The 22314-nt window shown below is 42.5% G+C and overlaps 1 protein-coding gene across 1 annotated transcript in view; it reads right to left on the bottom strand.

The window, feature by feature from the left end:
* Nucleotides 1–22314, bottom strand: part of TG (thyroglobulin) — a gene marked incomplete at its 5' end in the record, with an annotated part of 195332 nt that overhangs the window by 132726 nt on the left and 40292 nt on the right. The window contains 8 exons of the mRNA XM_070748653.1: nucleotides 1450–1668; nucleotides 7529–7685; nucleotides 10989–11143; nucleotides 13020–13229; nucleotides 15591–15791; nucleotides 19382–19493; nucleotides 20312–20424; nucleotides 21413–21490. Of these exons, the coding sequence (XP_070604754.1) occupies nucleotides 1450–1668; nucleotides 7529–7685; nucleotides 10989–11143; nucleotides 13020–13229; nucleotides 15591–15791; nucleotides 19382–19493; nucleotides 20312–20424; nucleotides 21413–21490 (1245 nt within the window). The remainder of the gene's footprint in view (nucleotides 1–1449; nucleotides 1669–7528; nucleotides 7686–10988; nucleotides 11144–13019; nucleotides 13230–15590; nucleotides 15792–19381; nucleotides 19494–20311; nucleotides 20425–21412; nucleotides 21491–22314) is intronic.

The raw sequence follows: 22314 nt of genomic DNA, 5'->3' as shown, positions 1-22314 counted from the left end.
GTCTTAACACTCATTTATGTCACCAGGCTTGGAGTGATTATACCCTAGCTCCTGGCCAACAAATGGTATGTATGGTTGTTGCCCGAATGGGTATTATTGATTTTTAATATATTCGGGAATTTTAAACCAGTTTACGTAGTTTTAATTAATTGGATTTAGCTTAAGAAGGGGGCACGATCTAGCTGCCCCATGCCTGGTGACATAGATGGGTCTTAAGGGTCTTGCGAAAGGTGAGGAGGTTGGGGGCAGTACGAATCTCCAGAGGGAGTTGATTCCAGAGGGCTGGGGCCACCACAGAGGCCCTGCCAGATGACATTGTCTGTTGACGGTACCTGGAGAAGGTTTCTGCTTTCTGCTTCATGCTGTGTTCCACAATAAAGAGACTGATTTAAAGCTGAAATAGTGGGTTTTAGCCGATGGTTTCACTCTGAAAGCCTGGGAATAGAATAGGTTCTCCCACTCCTATTCTGGGTCCTATTCTTTTTAATATGTTTGTGAGTGACGTAGGGGAAGGTCTGGTAGGGAAGGTTTGCCTATTTGCCGATGACTCTAAAGTGTGCAATAGGGTTGGTATTCCTGGAGGGGTCTGTAATATGGTAAATGATTTAGCTTTACTAGATAAATGGTCAAAGCAATGGAAACTGCAGTTTAATGTTTCCAAATGTAAAATAATGCACTTGGGGAAAAGGAATCCTCAATCTGAGTACTGTATTGCATTGGCAGTTCTGTGTTAGCAAAAACTTCAGAAGAGAAGGATTTAGGGGTAGTGATTTCTGAAAGTCTCAAAATGGGTGAGCAGTGTGGTCGGGCAGTAGGAAAAGCAAGTAGGATGCTTGGCTGCATAGCTAGAGGTATAACAAGCAGGAAGAGGGAGATTGTGATCCCCTTATATAGAGCGCTGGTGAGACCACATTTGGAGTACTGTGTTCAGTTCTGGAGACCTCACCTACAAAAAGATATTGACAAAATTGAACGGGTCCAAAGACGGGCTACAAGAATGGTGGAAGGTCTTAAGCATAAAACGTATCAGGAAAGACTTAATGAACTCAATCTGTATAGTCTGGAGGACAGAAGGAAAAGGGGGGACATGATCGAAACATTTAAATATGTTAAAGGGTTAAATAGGGTTCAGGAGGGAAGTGTTTTTAATAGGAAAGTGAACACAAGAACAAGGGGGCACAATCTGAAGTTAGTTGGGGGAAAGATCAAAGGCAACATGAGAAAATATTATTTTACTGAAAGAGTAGTAGATCCTTGGAACAAACTTCCAGCAGACGTGGTTGGTAAATCCACAGTAACTGAATTTAAACATGCCTGGGATAAACATATATCCATTGTAAGATAAAATACAGGAAATAGTATAAGGGCAGACTAGATGGACCATGAGGTCTTTTTCTGCCGTCAGTCTTCTGTGTTTCTATGTTCCTATGTTTCTACATGGATACATACCACATCCTTGAGAATTGGGTATCACTTCTCCAGTAGTTAAGACTTTCCGGAAACCATTCTGGCATCCCAAGGAAACTTTAGGAGACATTCCAGACTTTCCTCTTCCACGGATGGAAGTGTCTGCTTGGAACTGCTTGTTGTCCAAGTGAAGGACAAAGCCACCACTCTGGATCAGCTCTTCAAAACGCCCAAGGAGATTTTCACCAACCATGGCTTCCTCTATCAGAAAATTACAGAAATCAGGGGACTAAGTAGAAGAATTTCAATGGGAAAACACTGACAGATGCATCCTGTAGGGCAGTGATGACGAACCTATGGCACCGGTGTCACAGGTGGCACGCGGAGCCATATCTGCTGGCACACGAGCTGTTAGATTAGATTTAGATTAGATTAAATTTATTCGATTTGTATGCCGCCCCTCTCCGGAGACTTGGAGCGGCTCACAACACAAAGCATGATACAAATCCAACAATAAAAAGGCAATTTAAAACCCTATGTATAAAAAACAATCATACATCTCAGACAAACCTTGCGTAAAATGGGAAACGGCCCAGGGGAGTCAATTTCCCCATGTCTGATGGCAGAGGTGGGTTTTGAGGAGTTTGCAATCTCCAGGTGGAGTTGGTTCCAGAGGGTCGGGGCCGCCACAGAGAAGGCTCTTCCCCTGGGTCCCGCCAGACGACATTGTTTCATCGACAGGACCTGGAGAAGACCAACTCTGTGGGACCTAACCGGTCACTGGGATTCGTGCGGGAGAAGGCGGTCTCGTAGGCATTGCCCTAGCTCAGCTCCAACGGGGATGTGTGTGCCAGCCAGCTGATTTTTGGTTCACACAGAGGCTCTGGGAGGGCATTTTTGGCTTCCAGAGAGCCTCCAAGTGGATCGGGGAGGGCATTTTTATCCTCCCCGGCTCCGGGGAAACCTTTGGAGCCCAGGGAGGGCGAAATATAAGCCTACTGGGCCCACCAGAAGCTGGGAAAGAGACCGTTTCCAGCCTCCAGAGGGCCTCCGAGGTGGGGTGGGTGGAGCTGTTTTCGCCCTCTCTGTTAGATATTTGCCTGGGTGACCTACCCAGACAGGGTAAAAGTCAAAAGTTCAGATTTGTTTATGGCATGTTGATTGGTTGCCTTCTTTTGGCGCTTAAAATGTATCTTTGTAAAACTGCCTGTTGCTGGGATAGATTGTATAAATAGGAGAACTGTCATTGTATAGAGCTCTCAATACTCCATTGCTTCTTGACTGAATTGACTTCCTTGTCCTGTTAGAGAAATAAACCTTGCTTGATTCAACCTTGCTTTGAGAATTATTACACTCTCCAGGCATTGAATTATGGGGGTGGGCACTCGTGCAGGTGCGATAGCGTGCAAGCATGCTCTTTCATCGTCATCACTGCTGTAGGCACTTTCCATTGAAATGAGTGGATGATTCAAAGAGAAGAGACCCCCTGCCTCTAAGGACTTATCACTTTGATTATAAGACTTGGCCAGTGATGGCTTGCTCCCGAAACCATAAGGTGCTACATTCCGGTAGTGATTTTTGGGATGCATTTATTTATTTATTTATTATTTGGATTTGTATGCCGCCCCTCTCCGAAGACTCGGGGTGGCTCACAACAAGTGAAAAACAATCCAATACAATCCAATTAATTAAAATATTATAAGTTTAAGAAAATCCCCTATACTAACATACACACATACAGGCATACCATATATAACTTCAACGTGCCCAGGGGGAGATGTTTAGTTTCCCCATGCCTGACGGCAAAGGTGGGTTTTGAGGAGTTTACGGAAGGCAGGAAGAGTAGGGGCAGTTCTGATCTCCGGGGGGAGTTGGTTCCAGAGGGCCGGTGCCGCCACAGAGAAGGCTCTCCCCCTGGGGCCCGCCAACCGGCATTGTTTAGTTGACAGGACCCGGAGGAGGCCCACTCTGTGGGACCGAATCGGTCACTGGGATTCGTGCGGCAGAAGGCGGTCTCGGAGATATTCTGGTCCAGTGCCATGAAGGGCTTTAAAGGTCATAACCAACACTTTGAATTGTGACCGGAAACTGATCGGCAGCCAATGCAGACTGCGGAGTGATGGTGAAACATGGGCATACCTGGGTAAGCCCATGACTGCTCTCGCAGCTGCATTCTGCACGATCTGAAGTTTCCGAACACTTTTCAAAGGTAGCCCCATGTAGAGAGCATTACAGTAGTCGAACCTCGAGGTGATGAGGGCATGAGTGGCTGTGAGTAATGAGTCCCGGTCCAGATAGGGCCGCAACTGGTGCATGCGCAACTGTGCGCCCCCAACATGTGCGTGCACATCTCCGCACAAGATTTGGCTTTTGCACATGTGCAGCAAGCAAAATCTCATGTGAAGACGTTCACGCGAGCAAGATTTCAGTGACTTTCACAGATTTTTCCTTCTGCGCATGCTTGGAAGCAAGAATAGCATGAAATGAATTTGGAAAAACTGAGAAATGGAAGGACGAATTTGGTTTCGTATCCTGTTTCTTTTCCCAGCCTTCCAATTCTATTCATGAGCAACTCCTGTTTTTCAACCCCGCACCCGAAATAAAATAAAGCTCGAATGAAGGTTTCTTCAACTAAGGCCTGCCTATTGAGACAGATTTTCCAAACAAGTTTCTGGAAATTGGTCCATCATGTCATCCTGAGGATTTGGGGTCATGTGCCTTATGTTGTACAACTGGCTCTGTTATTTCTCCCAAATGCAAACATATGTCCAAAATACACAAATGCTCGAATTCCTTTCCAACTATCTTACTGTAGCTTATGGTTTTTTCAACATTTCAAAATTATCTGTGCTGATTTAGAATATAATCCTTCTACAGTTCTTTCTGCAGTTATTGAATAAATCTTCATTATTTCTTTGGTGGTCCAGAATTTTCCAAGGCAAAAAAAGAAAGTTATTAAGGCCTAAACTCAAACATATTTCAAAATTATAAGCAAGCAAAGAGCTTTCCTCCAGTTAATCCATCCCAGGTGCAAGGCAAGGGTGGGTTCTAATTTACTTTAACACAGGTTCGCTTCCTCCCGGGCTGTGTGGCCACATGGGCATTTATGTACAATGCCAAAAATTTGCAAAAACTCCTCCCTCCAAAAGAGCCAAAAAGAAGATGGCGGCGCATGCGCAATGCTGTAAAATCAACAAAAAATTCCAAACCCCGCCTTTTTTTAAAAAAAAATTTTTTTTAAAGATGGCGGCATCCATGGACTGCCATGACAGAACCAGCTCCATGATGTCACCAGCAATTTGAATCTGATTCTTTTTTTAAAAAAAATAGTTTTTATTGAATTATTTACATTAAAAACAGAGCATGGATTCTGATTCTATAGTACTGGTGCTAACTGTGAGGAACTCACCTCTGAGCAGTGAAGGGCTGCAAAAATATTTACTACCACACTGTGGGCGTGGCTTATTTTGTGGGTGTGGCTTGATGATCATGTGACCAGGTGGGAGTGTCTTGACAATCATCTGACCGGTTGTGGCTTAAAGGTCATGTGACTGGGTGGGAGTGGCTTACTAACCAAGATAAGTTTTTAAATAGGTTGCTTGGACTCTTTTTTCAGTGGATTAAGTCACATTATTTGAATAGCCACAAAAAGGACAAATGATAGACAGCTTTATTTGCTGAGGAGCACAGTAACATTTTAAGGTTTTGTACTGAACCCACAAGGTCAGCATGATAACAGATTAGGCAAGTAGCTCAATTTTCTTGAATTGCTATAAATGTTGAGTTCTAGATAATGATTAAAATGATTATAGCGTTTATGGGTAAAAAGATACTATTTAATTATTTCCTATTTTAAAAGTAATTAAAGATCATACTAAGATACTAGAGAAGGAAGGACAATAAAAAAAACTATTAAGTATTCAATAAATACAGTAGTGCGTAAACTTACTACCCCCGCCCATCACTGCCTCTGAGGCTCAGGATATAAATACAAATAGTTCCAGAAGTGGTGATCACATAACCATTCTCCTTACAGACAGCTTCTGGAAGTGGTTATGATTTGGGCCTTCTTAAGGTAATGACAGATCGATACAGTCAGAGTTTAGGAATTCCAAATTGGAAAATGGCAGTGTGCAAGAATGTTGCAGCTGAATTATTAATCCATTAAGGGGCGTACATAAGTGCACTGGTGTGCCTTTCGTCCCCTGTCCAATTGTCTTTCCTTTCTCTCACTTATCATATACAGTGATCCCCCGGGTATTACGAGGGTTCCGTTCCAGGAACCCTCGCAATGACCGGTTTTTCGCGAAGTAGCGCTGCGGAAGTAAAAACACCATCTGCGCGGCGAGAATGAACAGCGTGGGCGGGCGAAGGGCGGGCGGGCGCGCGGGCAGGCAGGTGGCGGACAAGCCGTTCGCTCGCGCCGCTTCCGAGCTGAGTCCTGAAGCCAATTTGCTTCAGGACTCAGCTGGGAAGCGGCGAGAATGAACGGCGTGGGCGGGCGAAGGGCGGGCGGGCGCGCGGGCAGGCAGGCGGCGGACAAGCCGTTCGCTCGCGCCGCTCCCGAGCTGAGTCCTGAAGCCAATTCGCTTCAGGACTCAGCTGGGAAGCGGCGAGAATGAACGGCGTGGGCGGGCGAAGGGCGGGCGGGTGCGCGCGGGTAGGCAGGCGGCGGACAAGCCGTTCGCTCGCGCCGTTCGCTCGCGCCGTTCGCTCGCGCCGCTTCCGAGCTGAGTCCTGAAGCCAATTCGCTTCAGGACTCAGCTGGGAAGCGGCAAGAATGAACGGCGTGGGCGGGCGAAGGGCGGGCGGGCGGGCAGGCAGGCGGCGGACAAGCCGTTCGCTCGCGCCGCTCCCGAGCTGAGTCCTGAAGCCAATTCGCTTCAGGACTCAGCTGGGAAGCGGCGAGAATGAACGGCGTGGGCGGGCAGAGGGCGGGCGGGCAAAGGGCAGGCAGGCGGCGGACAAGCCGTTCGCTCGCGCCGTTCGCTCGCGCCGCTCCCCCCGCCGCTTCCGAGCTGAGTCCTGAAGCCAATTCGCTTCAGGACTCAGATGGGAAGCGGCGAGAATGAACGGCGTGGGGCGGGCGAAGGGCGGGGCGGGCGGCAGCGAGGAGTTTGCGTGGGCGGTGGGGGAAACTCCTCGCTGATGCCCGCCGCTCGCCCTCCCGCCAGCAAGAGGGGGAAGACCTAGGGAAGCCGCCCAGCAGCTGATCTGCCCAGCGCCATCTACGCATGCGTGCCCATAGAAAAAAGGGCGTGCATGCGCAGATGGTGTTTGTACTTCCGGGTTGCAAAATCGCCATATAGCCGTTTCGCAATGATCGGGATCGCAATACCCGGGGGATCACTGTATATTTTCTTTCTTTCATATATCCTCTCCTCTAAGTTCACTTTACCCTTATATATATTACTACATGTCTATTTTTTCTTCCTACGTATTTGTGTATTGGACAAATGAATAAATAAATAAATAAAAATAAATAATGGTAACTGCAACGTAACCTAAATTTTTGACGGCAATATTAATACAAAGGAAATCCAAGCTTGATATTTGTGGTATATACATTTGGGCTGGGGTGTTATTCAAATCTTTTTTTGGAAGCAGCTTTTAAAAGCTGGGGGAAATAACAGAATTTCCAGGATTGAAATAGAAAATGAATCAACAGTTCTTTCTTTTTTTTCTTCCTTCCTTCCTTTCTTCCTTCTTTCCTTCCTTCCTTCCTCTTTCTTTCTTTCCTGAAATTCCTCTCTCTCTACATCTTTTTCCCCTTCCCTCCCTCTTTTTCTTCCTTCCTCCCTCCCTCTCTCTTTTCCTCTCCCCTTCCTTTCACTTTCTTCCTTTTCCTTTCCTTTTCCTTCCCTTCCTCTTTCGCCTTCTGTGACAAATACATTTCGGTAGGATTCCAATACAAAGCACAGTTAAAGCACAGACTCTTGAGTGATCGTAGAGCTCCTGTGAACTTTCAAAGAGTTAAAATAAATTATTTTGGGGGGAATTTTCAATCATTTCTGGCAGGGTTTTTCATTAGATCTCCAATACACTGACATATTTGAAGAGGATCGGAGCCAATAATATTTTAGTCAAAACAGCCACATTATGATAGAAATAATAAACTAACCAATGTCGTATAAATCAGGAAGTGAAGTAACTGGCACATTTTTTAGCATAGCTTGCCATGTGATGTTCACTCCCAGGCGGTCAGCAGCTGCACACCCAACCAGGACAGCAGAATCTCCACAGACTGGAACAGACACCAAGTTCTTCAAAGTATTGACCTTAAAAAGAAAGATCAGATTCTGCTATTTTTGGTAGTGGTGGTGGTTTGAATTCAGCCAGAACTCTTGTTTAAGGATTTGCTTAAACAAACATTCCATCCCATCTCATCCTCTATTCTGTTACATTCTATGTTCTATGTTCTATATTCTATATTCTATATACTATATTCTATATTCTATATTCTATATACTATATTCTATATTCTATATACTATATTCTATATTCTATTCTATATTCTATATTCTATTCTATATTCTATATTCTATATTCTATATTCTATATACTATATACTATATTCTATATACTATATTCTATATTCTATATACTATATTCTATATTCTATATACTATATTCTATATTCTATATTCTATTCTATATTCTATATTCTATATTCTATATTCTATATACTATATACTATATTCTATATTCTATATTCTATATTCTATATTCTATATACTATATTCTATATTCCATATTCCATATTCCATATACCATATTCCATATTCCATATTCCATATTCCATATTCCATATTCTATATACTATATTCTATATTCTATATACTATATTCTATATACTATATTCTATATTCTATATTCTATATTCTATATTCTATATTCTATATTCTATATTCTATATTCTATATTCTATATTCTCTACTGCCGGGCTCTATAGTAAGAGTCTCCCAAAAATTCAAGGGTAAAAATTTCAGACACACATACGCACTTGAAAGTTCAAAAACAAAGTTCTTTATCACAAAATTCAAAAGAAACAAAGCACCCTTTTTGTACTGCAAAGAGCACTCATCCCAAAACAACCTTGTAGGCTGTACAATCCCCTTAATCAGTCCTTAAGTACTTAGCTAGCAGCTGTGAAGAACCATCACAGCCCTCCTTCTTCCACAAAGTGAGACACACACACTTTGCTCTGCTTTGGTTTCAAAGTCATGAAAAATCAACAAACAAAGTCTGGAAACAGCAAGGTATGGTCCTGAAGAAACAACGATCAGATAATCTTCCACAACGGCCAAACCAGCACGCTGCTATTTATATCAGCAGCTCTAATTACTGGAGCCCCACCCAAACACAGGTGGCCTCTCTTATCTCCTGTAATATTTCTTCAATTGGTCTCTTCTATGCATAATTCTGCGGATTCGTGGGTCTAACACTTCCTCATCTGAATCGACCGAAGATAATGGAGATTGGCTTCCTGGGCTGTGTGCCAAGCTCCCCTCTTCCAAGTCACCCCCACCTTCTTCTTCGTCCGAGGAAACTGCACTACCTGACTCTGTCGGCAATAAAACAGTCCTATGACATGTTGATGTTTCCCTGCATCCACCACCACATTCCTTGGGGCAGGAACTGGGCCAGAGCCAACCACAACAATATTCTATGTTCTATGTTCTATGTTCTATGTTCTACGTTCTACGTTCTACGTTCTTCTTCTATGTTCTACGTCCTATGTTCTATGTTCTACGAGGGTCGCCCAGAAAGTAATGCAACACATTTTTTTTCTCAGCCTACAGTAATGGTAAGTATGCTAAACTTTAGATATACTGTACATTATTTCAATTATCAGGAGTGCGTGTGTAAATTTTGTGTTTCTTCAGACAGATAGCGTAGCTGCAGCAGTGTTTTGAAATGGTGCCTGTAAGTGATATACGTTATGAGCAGCGTGTCATCATTGAATTTCTCAATGCGGAGAAAGAAACTTTTGGGAACATTCACAAATGTTTGTGTACAGTTTATGGAGAATCTGCAGTCGACAGAAGTACGGTTAGTCGCTGGACACAGAGGGTGAGGCCATTAAAAAATGGTTTGGCAGAGCTCCAAGGTTTCATGACCAGAACAATGAATGGTACTGTCAGGGCATACATGCCCCTTTGTCTCGCTGGAGGAAGGCCATAGAATGGGACAAAGATTACGTGGGAAAATAGGGAGTGTAGAAGAAACATCATTCTTTCTTGTGTGCAATAAATAATTGTTGAAAAAGAAAAATATGGTGCATAACATTCTGGGCAACCCTCATATATTCCATATTCCATTTGATTAACCAGCAGCTGACTTTTTGGAAGAAAAGATTGCTTTTTGATTTGTCTGTGTGTCTCCACCGCTAAGCCAGTTATTAGCAGTGGCTCATTGATTTAAATGAAGCTTGTTCAGGAGAGAAGTGTTTTTAATAGGAAAGTGAACACAAGAACAAGGGGGCACAATCGGAGGTTATTTGGGGGAAAGATTAGAAGTAACGTTAGAAAATATTTCACTGAAAGAGTAGTAGATGCTTGGAACAAACTTCCAGCAGACGTGGTTGGTAAATCCACAGTCACTGAATTTAAACATGCCTGGGATAAACATATATCCATCCAAAGATAAAATACAAGAAATAGTACAAGGGCAGACTAGATGGACCATGAGGTCTTTTTCTGCCGGCAATCTTCTATGTTTATATGTTTCAAACAGGGTGTTTTAATACGTTCATAACTGGAGGGGGGGGCATTTCTTCAAAGAAAAAAAGAAGTCCAGTTGCCTCTTGAAAAAATCACCTTTGGGACACCTTTGGGACAACCAGGACCAGAATCTCCATAGGCATCTCACACAAGATAAATTTTGGGCTCAATTGTAGTCATTAGTCAAAGACTAACTATAGCAGCGATACCATGATAGACTCAGAGATTGGTGTATTCCTATTGGTTGGTCAAATTATTTATTTATTCATTTATTAGATTTGTATGCCGCCCCTCTCCGAAGACTCGGGGCGGCTCACAACAGCAATAAAAAACAATATAACAGTGGAACAAATCTAATATTAAAAACATTTAAAGCCCTATCATTATTTAAAAACCAAACAGCAACATTCATACCAAACATAAAACAAAGTATTTTTTAAAAAAGCCTGGGGGAAAAGTGTCTCAACTCCCCCATGCCTGGCGGTCTAAGTGAGTCTTAAGTAGTTTACGAAAGACAGGAAGGGTGGGGGCAGTTCTAATCTCTGGGGGGAGTTGGTTCCAGAGGGCCGGGGTTGCCACAGAGAAGGCTCTTCCCCTAGGGCCCGCCAAGCGACATTGTTTAGTCGACAGGACCCAGAGAAGGCCAACTCTGTGGGACCTTATCGGTCACTGAGATTCGTGCGGTAGCAGGCGGTTCCGGAGGTACTCTGGTCCAATGCCATGTAGGGCTTTAAAGATCATGACCAACACTTTGAATTGTGAATATAGAATATAGAATATTATACGGAAGAATGACCTTGGCACGATCTACATTCGAACTATTTTGTTCACTTTTGCATAGATTCACCATTAAAATACCTGGATATGGCAAAAGCCACGGGACTTCAGTTCATCTAGAATGAAGACCTGGAATGTCTCCAGCAACCCAGAATAGTCAGGGCTGCAAGTCTTCTCAGGAGGCAAGATGAGCTGAAACTGGGTTTGAATCTGGACACTCTGGAATGGCTGCAGTTCTAAACATAAGGCAAGTAAATTCAGGGTTAGACCAAGGAGCTAACATTAGACCAGGGGTAAAATTCACAGTTTTTCTCTATCGGTTCTGTGGGCATGGCAGGGGAAGTATACTCAAGACCCACTTTTGTCGCCAGGCATGGGGGAGTTAGGATATTCCTTCCCCATGGCCATTACAAGTTATGTATGGTATGTTTGTGTGTATGTTTGGTTTTTATAATAAGGGTTTTTAGTTGTTTTATTAAATTGGATTGTTACATGTTGTGTTTTATCATTGTTGTTAGCCGCCCCGAGTCTGCAGAGAGGGGCGGCATACAAATCCAATTAATAATAATAATAATAATAATAATAATAATAATAATAATAATGCAAAATCCCCATTTCCTCCCCAATCCTGAGGGAAGGATATTGAAAACTCCCCATTCCCATCGTACTCCTGAGAGAAGGATATTGCAAAGTCTCTATTCCTTCCCCACTCCTGGGAGAACAATACTGAAAAATCCCTATTCCATCTCCACTTTTGGGGGAAAAGGTACTGCAAAATCCTTATTTTCCCCCACTCCTGGGGGAAGGATACTGCAAAATCCTCATTCCATCTCCACCTTTGGGGGAAGGATACTGCAAAATCTCCATTCTCACCCCATTCTGGGGCCAGCCAGTTTGCCAGTTCTCCGAACTACACAAAATTTCTTCTACTCGTTCTCCAGAACCTATCAGAACCTGCTGAATTTCACTCCTGCATTAAACCCTTTCAGATGCCTTCTTCCTTATTTTCTTCACATACAAATTCTTGCTGCTTTGTCCTTCTCTCAGGTGCTTTAGAGAATAGCTTGACCCCATCTTCTTTGTGGCAACCACTGAGATATCGGAACACTGCTATAATGTAATTCCCTAGATCCTCTTTTCTTTTCTTTTCTCTTTTTTCTAAAACTTTATTTAAGTTTTCAAATACAGTGATCCCTCTATTATCGCGAGGGTTCCGTTCCAAGACCCCTCGCGATAATCGATTTTTTGCGATGTAGGGTTGCGGAAGTAAAAACACCATCTGCGCATGCACGCCCTTTTTTTCTATGGCCGCGCATGCGTAGATGGTGGAGTTTGCGTTCCCCGCCGCCCACACAAAGGGGAAACCCCGATTCGGCTCCTCGCTGCTGCTGCGCTACCGAGCAGATCAGCTGCTGGGCGGCCGAAGGAACCTTCCCTGGGTCTTCCCGGCCACCCACGCAAAGGGGAAACCCCGGCTCCTCGCTGATGCCCGCCGCTCGCCCCGCCCGCCAGCAAGAGGGGGAAGACCCAGGGAAGGTTTCTTCGGCCGCCCAGCAGCTGATCTGCTCGGCGCAGCAGCAGCGAGCAGACAAAGATCGGGGTTTCCCAGCCGCCCACGCAAAGGGGAAACCCGGGCTCCTCGCTGATGCCCCCGCTCGCCCGCCCGCCGCCCGCCAGCAAGAGGGGGAGAGATAGAGAAAGAGAGAGAAGGAAAGAAAGAGATGAGAGAGGGAGGAAGAGAGTGTGAGAGAGGAAGAAGCAAGATAGAGAAAGAGAGAGAGAAAGAAAGATGAGAAAGGAAGGAAGGGAGTGACGTCATCGGGTGGAAAAATCGCGATATAGCGTTTCGCGAAGATCGAGATCGCGAAACTCGAGGGATCACTGTACAATAAAAAGAGAAAATATATACATATGCCGCAAAGGGCCATAAAGGCAGGCTGTTTGCTAAGCACCCAACAGGCAGTCACATGACTGTAAATAATCCTGGAGAAGTCATTATAATTTTGAAGGGCCACTAAGTCGTAAGTTGAGGTCTTCCTGTATTTTGAATCAAAGAAAGGAGTTTGTACACTACTACAGGGCTCTATATGTATTCTCTCATGTGATACTCACTCTGACAGGCCAAAGAATGAGGTGGGCTCGTAAGCCAAAGGAGATTCTGGGTATCACACTGAAGAAGTTTTCCTTCAGAGAAGACATCTTGATAGCCCGGAGAGCAAATCACTTGACATTGCTGAATCTTCGAGTTTGCAGTGATGACGTTGCAAAAAACCCCACCGTGGGTCAGACTAGAAGCGTCGTAAGGTAGAGGACACCGTGGACCTGAAAGAACAGGATGAACAAAATCATTCCAAGAATAATCTTAGGAGAACCCCCAACATTTCACCCTTAGACTATCCACGATTGACCTCGCCAGGTTCCTAAGAGGTCAGTAAGGGGTGTACATAAGTGCACCAGTGTGCCTTTCATCCCCTGTCCAATTTGTCTCCCCTTATCCCATATGTCATACATCTTTCTTCCCTTTCATATATCTTCTCCTCCATTTTCATATCCTTTCCTTGTATGTAATACTTCATGCCCTCTCCCCTCGATGTGTTTTGTGTATTGGACAAATAAATAAATAAAACATAAAATAAATAAATAGAATACAAGGCTTAGGGAAATGAGAAGGAAAATATTACAAGACCGCCTTCTGCCGCACGAATCCCAGCGACCGGTTAGGTCCCACAGAGTTGGCCTTCTCCGGGTCCCGTCAACAAAACAATGTCATTTGGCGGGGCCCAGGGGAAGAGCCTTCTCTGTGGCGGCCCTGACCCTCTGGAACCAACTCCCCCCGGAGATTAGAATTGCCCCCACCCTCCTCGCCTTTCGTAAGCTCCTAAAAACCCATCTCTGCCGTCAGGCATGGGGGGACTGAGATATTCTTTCCCCCTAAGCCTTTACAATTTATGCATGGTATGCTTGTTTGTATGTATGTTTGGTTTTACAAATAAGGGGTTTTTTTTAGATATTTTTAGAATTGGATTTACGTGCTGTTTTTGTTGCTGTTGTTAGCCGCCCGATTCTGCGAAGAGGGGCGGCACACAAATCCAATAAATAAATAAATAAATATTACATAAGTTCAATTCAATTCAATTTATTAGATTTGTATGCCACCCCTCTCCGAAGAAGTGGTATCACACACCCATTCAACTTGCATTATTATTATTTATTGGATTTGTATGCCACCCTTCTCCGTGGACTCGGGGCGGCTAACAACAGTGATAAAAACAATATGTAGCAATCCAATAATAAAACAACTAAAAACCCTTATTATAAAACCAGACATACATACTGACATACCATACATTCCAGCAGAATGTTAAAAATACTTGTTGGCACGGGTGTCAAGATAAAGGAGTGTTTATGCATATGCTTTGGGAATGCCCAGTAGTGCAGAATTTTGGGGAGAAAGTGCAAGAGGATATTAATAGGATGCTAAATATACGATGGACAATTACAAAAGAAATGGCAGTATTAGTTAAAAGCAATGTGATGGGAGAATTTAGAGAAATAAAACAAGCAGCGATAGAAAGCGCTCAGGCGGTAATAGTCTTGGGTTGAAAGGATGCAACAAAATGGACAATACAAAATTGGTACCAGTACATGGTGGGTCATATTCAATTTGAGATTATGGATAAGAGGATGAACTCGGTTAATGAAACTGATTTGCGACAACTGATGAGACGATGGGACAAGGTAAGACGATATATGGTTAGTAGAATTCGAGACCAAACCATAAGGAATAAATTGGAATCACCATATAATATGTAAATAGATATATTGCTCTTGAGTTAAAATGGTATATATAAGAAATGCCCCCATTCTGGTGGGTGGGTGTGAATCTTGTCTGGTGGTGGGCACAAATCACTGAGCACTTGTTGTATGCTGTGTGTGTGTTGCATACACTATATTTTAAAATCAAAAAAAAATTATTTAAAAAAATAATAATAATAATCTTAGGTATCAAATCAGTTCTGGGAAGAAGACATTATAGGCAGGTGTTGGTAGGAGAAGGAAATAATCACATACAGGTAGGTCTCGATGTATGAGAGTTATCTTGAAAGTAAGGTTACAAGCATGTAGCTCTTGCGGGAATGAGCCGGGGTGGCGCAGCAGGTAGAGTACTGTACTGCAGGCCATTGAAGCTGACTGTAGATCTGAAGGTCAGCAGTTCAAATCTCATCACCGGCTCAAGGTTGACTCAGCCTTCCATCCTTCCGAGGTGGGTAAAATGAGAACCCGGATTGTGGGGGGCAATATGCTGGCTCTGTTAAAAAGTGCTATTGCTAACATGTTGTAAGCCGCCCTGAGTTTAAGGAGAAGGGCGGCATAAAAATCGAATAAATGAATGAATGAATGAATGAATGAATGAATGAATGAATGAATGAATGAATGTTCATGGGGGAAATTTGAATTACTATTGTCTAGAGGTAAGCCAATAAAAGAGAACAAGCAGTGCCAGTGGTCAGTAGATCATTGACTGAGGTTCGCCATCACTGCCCTACACAATTTGAGACAAGTGGACAAGAGGAGTGATGAGTCAGAATCTCTACAGACAGATTTGTGTTTGTGGAAGTCTCCTCCTGCCAAACTGCCATCTAAACATTATGGATCCCCCTTGGTTCTCGAAGAGTCGCTTACGTTCACAGGCAGACGTTTGGCCGTTAACTCTTGTCCCTGGAGCCTCCTGACCATTGTCAAAGACACACCAACAGCTTGCTTGGTCTTCACTGCATTGCACTGTAGAGAAACTCTGACGGTTTTCATCACACTCCGGGATGTAGCCTCTGCCGATTCCCCGCACCAGAGCCTTCGACTTCACCAGACTGCAGTAGCTGGGGCCTTTCAAAGAAGAATTAGATGGTGAAGGACAAACACGGTATGAAGCAATTTCAATAGCACTTAGATTTATATTACTTAGATCGTGCAGAATGCAGCTGCGAGAGCTATCATGGGCTTTCCTAAATATGCCCATGTCACACCAACACTCCGCAGTCTGCATTGGTTGCCGATCAGTTTCCGGTCACAATTCAAAGTGTAGGTTATGACCTATAAAGCCCTTCATGGCACCGGACCAGAATATATCCGGGACCGCCTTCTGCCGCACGAATCCCAGCGACCAGTTAGGTCCCACAGAGTTGGCCTTCTCCGGGTCCCGTCAACTAAACAATGTGGTTTGGCGGGACCCAGGGGAAGAGCCTTCTCTGTGGCGGCCCCGACCCTTTGGAACCAACTCCCCCCAGATATCAGAGTTGCCCCCTCCCTCCTAGCCTTTCGTAAGCTCCTTAAAACCCACATCTGTCGTCAGGCATGGGGGGATTGACACTTTCCCTCTCCCTAGGCTTATTAAATTTATGCATGGTATGCTAGTATGTATGATTGGTTTCTAAATTGGGGTTTTTTAAATTAACTTAAATATTAGATTTGTTTACATTGTATTATTATTGCTGTGAGCCGCCCCGAGTCTGCGGAGAGGGGCGGCATACAAATCTGATTAATAAATAATAAATAAATAATATATTTACTGACCCCTCACATCCTGGACACAAATTGTTTCAACTCCTACCCTCAAAACGTCGCTACAGAGCACTGCACACCAAGACAACTAGACACAAGAACATTTTTTTCCGAACGCCGTCACTCTACTAAACAAATAATTCCCTCAACACTGTCAGACTTTCTACTAAATCTGCACTTCTATTCTACTAGTTTTTCTCATCATTCCTATCACCCATTTCCTCCCATGTTGACTGTATGACTGTAACTTGTTGCTTATATCCTAGGATTTTTATTAATATTGCTTCTTCATTGCTTATTTGACCCCTATGACAATCATTAAGTGTTGTACCACATGATTCTTGACAAATGTATATTTTATTTTATGTACGCTGAGAGCATCTGCACCAAGATAAATTCCTTGTGTGCCCAATCACACTTGGCCAATACAATTCTATTTCTGGTGAAATATCTTTGGACATTTTCAAGGGTGTTGATGTCCGAGATGTGGTATGGGTTCCAGACAGATGAGCAGTAGTCTAGGATGGGTCTGGCAAAAGTTTTGTAGGCTCTTGTGAGTAGTGTGAGATTGCCTGAGCAGAAGCTGTGTAGGATCAGGTTAACAACTCTAGAAGCTTTTTTGGCAATATTGTTGCAGTGGGCTTTAGCAGTTAGGTCATTCGATATTAGTATTCCAAGGTCTCTTACAGAATGTGGGTTGGCAGTGAGAGATTGTTTATTCAGTTCGTATGTGCGGTTTGGATTCTTATATGCCACTGTTCTGTTGTCTTCAGAAAAGGCCACATCTGCTATCCAGGTATGGTCCTGTATTAATATTTTTAACTGGTTTTATTGTTGTATTTTCCTTCTTTTAGTTGTTGTGAGCCGCCCAAAATCATGCGAAGTCAGGCAGCATAAAAATTGGGTTAATGTATAAATAAAATATTTCCTGTGGTCACACCTAAGTAGTAAAATCTGGTATCTTCTTTCATTGAGGAAAGTCTGTTATAAGTTCCTTTTTATTGCCTAAATGTAGACACTTAAAAATAGAGCTTTAATAAGTTTAATAGGAACAAGAGTTTCCATCGGTGAAGGCTGAGAAGCCAAGCAAGAGCATTCCTGGAGGGTCAAGCCAAAATTCCAAGAAGAATATTTTGGAATGTGTTTGCACAACTTCTCAGCCTTTCTTTAGAGAATTTGGGGGTGGGGAAATCATGCAGGAACTGTACTATTTCAGGAAAAAATATAATTCTTATCCTCCTTTTCCTATCCAACCAGTTTAGCCTGGTGGTTAAGGCACTAAGTGAGAAAGGAGGAGGCCTTCAATTCAAGTCCCAACTTAGCCATAAAAGCCAGCTAGGTGATCTTGAGACAGTCCTAGATAGATAGATAGATAGATAGATAGATAGATAGATAGATAGATAGATAGATAGATAGATAGATTGATAGATTGATAGATGATGATAGATAGATAGATAGATAGATAGATAGATTGATAGATGATAGATGATAGATAGATAGATAGATAGATAGATAGATAGATAGATAGATAGATAGATAGATAGATAGATTGATAGATTGATAGATGATAGATAGATAGATAGATAGATAGATAGATAGATGATAGGTAAGTAGGTAGGCAGATAGGTAGGTAGGTAAGTAGGTAGGTAGGTAGATGACAGATAGATAGATAGATAGATAGATAGATAGATAGATAGATAGATAGATAGATGATAGGTAAGTAGGTAGGCAGATAGGTAGGTAAGTAGGTAGGTAGGTAGATGATAGATAGATAGATAGATAGATAGATAGATAGATGGATGGATGGATGGATGGATGGATGGATGGATGGATGGATGGATGGATGGATAGATAGATAGATAGATAGATAGATAGAGTGAGTTGTGGTTGGCTTCAGGCCAGCTCCTGTAGCTGGGGATTTTGATGTAGATCAGTGGGAGTCATCTGTGTACAGAAGACCTGTCTGGTTGCAGCCAGATGCCTCAGACAGCGAAGCAGAATCCCAGGCAAAGGAAGGCAATGAGGAGGAAGAGACAGACAGGGGAATGGGTTCAGCCAGCCCACCAGTTAGCCCACCAGCTAGAGGGTCCTCGGACTCAGAAGGGGAAGATGTCATGAATAATCCTATCCTGAATCCCCATATAAGAAGGATCTTGGGAAGGGGGGAGCAGTTGGCAAGCATGGAAACAAATGATAGAGCACAGCTGTTAAGAGTTAATGATGCTGCTGAAACCCTGATAAAAAAGGGAGGGTCAGAGTGCTTTGCATGGGTGTTTATCATTGGCATTTGGAAGAAAGAAACAGGATTACAGCGTGTTTACTTTTTGGTTTGGCAGGCATTTAGCCTTTGTACATAAAGAGGCCTTCTTGATTTATTGCTCTCCTGTCGTGTGTTTGACTTATTTCTGTACTGGTGGGTGGCTAGTAGTAGCTAGGCAGAACAGATGATAGATAGATGATAGATAGGTAGATAGGTAGATAGGTAGATAGGTAGATAGGTAGATAGGTAGATAGGTAGATAGGTAGATAGGTAGATAGGTAGATAGGTAGATAGGTAGATAGGTAGATAGGTAGATAGGTAGATAGGTAGATAGGTAGATAGGTAGATAGGTAGATAGGTAGATAGGTAGATAGGTAGATAGGTAGATAGGCAGATGTATACATTATACATATGTTTAAAGGTTAGGAATATTCAAATATAATTTTAAATCATGTTTTCTAATGCTGATTACTTGGTAAACAGAAAGTGGCATTCTCTTGTCACTACCATTATTGCTGCCATGAGAACATTGCTGCCATCCTTGTCACCAAATAATCTCTTTCATTTTAGAAGAGAAGATTAACTAAAGGAAAACTTCTGCAGATTCCCTGAATAGGATCAAAAGTTACATTAGTTAGCAATTTGAGACACTTACAAGGAACCTCGCCATTAGAATCAATTTTGCCCTCTTGCATTACTTCTCCCGACACTGGGTTGACACACCAGGCCTGTGAATCCGATTTCTGAAAATTTGCATACTCTCCATTCTAAAAAAGATTGGAGATTAATATAAATTAGATAGACACAGAGACAGATAGATAGAATAATGATAGATAGAATTATGAGAGAGAGAGAGAGAAAGAAAGAAAGAATTATAGATAGATAGATGATAGATAAATGATAGATGAGAGAGAGAATGAATAATGATAGATAGATAGATAGATAGATAGATAGAGAGAGAGAGAGAGAGAGAGAGACAGACAGACAGACAGACAGACAGACAGACAGACAGACAGACAGACAGACAGATGCCCCGAGTCTTCGGAGAAGGGCGGCATACAAATCTAATAAATAATAATAATGATAATGATAATGATACAGACAGAAAGATAGAATAATGATAGAATAGATAGATAGACAGAAAGAAAGAAAGAAAGAATAATTATAGATAAATAAATGATGGATAAATGATAGATGAAAGAGAGAGAGAGAAGGAATAATGATAGATGGATGGATGGACGGATGGAAGATTGGATGGATAGGATAGGATAGGCAGACAGACAGGCAGACAGACAGACAGATGATAGATAGTAGGTAGGTAGGTAGGTAGGTAGGTAGATAGATAGATAGATAGATAGATAGATAGATAGATAGATAGATAGATAGATAGATAGATGAAAGAAATAGATAGATAGATAATGGTTATGTCCACAAGTTCTGTACAAGATTGTTGTTTCTAAGAACCAGAATTCTAACAAAATTGAAAGGCTGACTAATTCACACACACAAATATCCCAACCTTCAAAAAGGAAAAGTGTAACAATGTAATAGTTAAAAATACAATTTTCAGCTTTATACAACTTGCCTCCAGACAGGATGGAGTAAACAGAGCTGCTGAAGTTGCATTCTGTGCCTGTCCATTCATTCTCCAGTTGGCAATCTGGGCATTCACTTGGGAGCGTTGACATGATGTCTGACCTGCATCCAGATAATATTTTTTTTCAGAATAATATGTATTCCAGCTGGCAAAGAAACCTGCAGACCCACTTATGTCTTCACCCCGATTAATTAAAGACAATTGCAGAAACTGAGGAAACCGGATTTTGGTAACCACCAAGTGTTCACTTCAGCCAAATATATTAGGAGTTAATTTATTTATTTTATTTATTTATTCATTTGTCCAATACACAAATACATAGGAAGAAAAATTGACATGTGGTAATATATATAAGGGTAAAAGTGAACTTAGAGGAGAGGATATATGAAAGGGAGAGAATATATATGATAAGCGAGAGAAAGGAAAGACAATTGGACAGGGGACGAAAGGCACACCAGTGCACTTATGTATGCCCCTTACTGGCCTCTTAGGAACCTGGAGAGGTCAATCGTGGAGAGTCTAAGGGAGAAATGTTGGGGGTTAGGGGTTGACACAATTGAGTCCGATAATGAGTTCCACGCTTCAATAACTCGATTGTTGAAATCATATTTTTTACAGTCAAGTTTGGAGCGGTTCGTATTAAGTTTGAATCTGTTGCGTGCTCTTGTGTTGTTGCGGTTGAAGCTGAAGTAGTCATTGACCGGTGGGACGTTGCAGCATATGATCTTGTGGGCAATACACAAATCGTGTTTTAGGCGCCGTAGTTCTAGGCTTTCTAGGCCCAGGATTGTTAGTCTATTTTCGTAGGATGTTCTGTTTCGAGTGGAGGAGTGAAGGGCTCTTCTGGTGAAATATCTTTGGACACAGCTGGGGAAATGTATCCCTAGAATTACTTCATCAGTCCAAATAACTAAGCCCAGGACAGAATTTAATCCAATCCAATCTCCAAGGACACCTATAAAAATTTATCCTGCCAGACATCTCGCCTTGAGTTGACACTCATTCAATTTTATAAAAGTATGCGATTTCCATCCCTCTCTGTATTGTTTATTAAGGGGTAGCAGCCTAATTTTACAGAATAAAACTTACACTGCGGCAATTGTATTGAGCGTGTCACCAAGGAATCTGAAACATATCGTCCCATCTCGTCTACACACCAACAGTGACCTAAGACAAAGAAGAAAAATATGCATTTTTTATTTATTTATTATTTATGGCATTGGACCAGATTACCTCCGGAACCGCCTGCTACCGCACGAATCCCAGCAACCGATAAGGTCCCACAGAGTTGGCCTTCTCCGGGTCCCGGCGACTAAACAATGTCGTTTGGCAGGCCCCAGGGGAAGAGCCTTCTCTGTGGTGGCCCCGGCCCTCTGGAACCAACTCCCCCTGGAGATTAGAACTGCCCCCACCCTCCCTGTCTTTCGTAAATTACTCAAGACTCATTTATACCGCCAGGCATGGGGGAGTTGAGATATTCCTTCCCCCTAGGCCATTACAAGTTATGCATGGTATGTTTGTGTGTATGTTTGGTTTTTATAAATAAGGGTTTTCTTAATGGCAATCATTAAGTGTTGTACGTCATGAACTTCATGATTCTTGACAAATGTATATTTTTCTTTTATGTATACTGAGAGCATATGCACCAAAGACAAATTCCTTGTGTGTTCAATTACACTTGGCCAATAAAGAATTCTATTTTATTCTATTTTATTTTATTCTATTCTATTCCATTCCATTCCACTCCATTCCAATGAAGAAATAATTGTATTGAGCATGCTCTGACCATTTAGTTTTTCTGAATTGGCCACTACAACACAAACATCAGAGCAGATATAAATCTCTATTATTCATTTCATCAAAGAAAGCAAGTCCAATGAAGGCCACGTGGCTTTCCCAACTCTTGGAAGATTCAGGTTTCATGGTGATAGTGATACTTTCCACATTTTCAATTGGGAGAATGAACCAAGGCTGTAGTTAATAAAGCCTCT

The sequence above is a fragment of the Erythrolamprus reginae genome, chromosome 3, assembly GCF_031021105.1.
Source record: "Erythrolamprus reginae isolate rEryReg1 chromosome 3, rEryReg1.hap1, whole genome shotgun sequence".
Lineage (NCBI taxonomy): Eukaryota > Metazoa > Chordata > Lepidosauria > Squamata > Dipsadidae > Erythrolamprus > Erythrolamprus reginae.
Note: the sequence above shows the minus strand (reverse complement) of the source record. Positions and strands in the feature narration are given on the sequence as shown.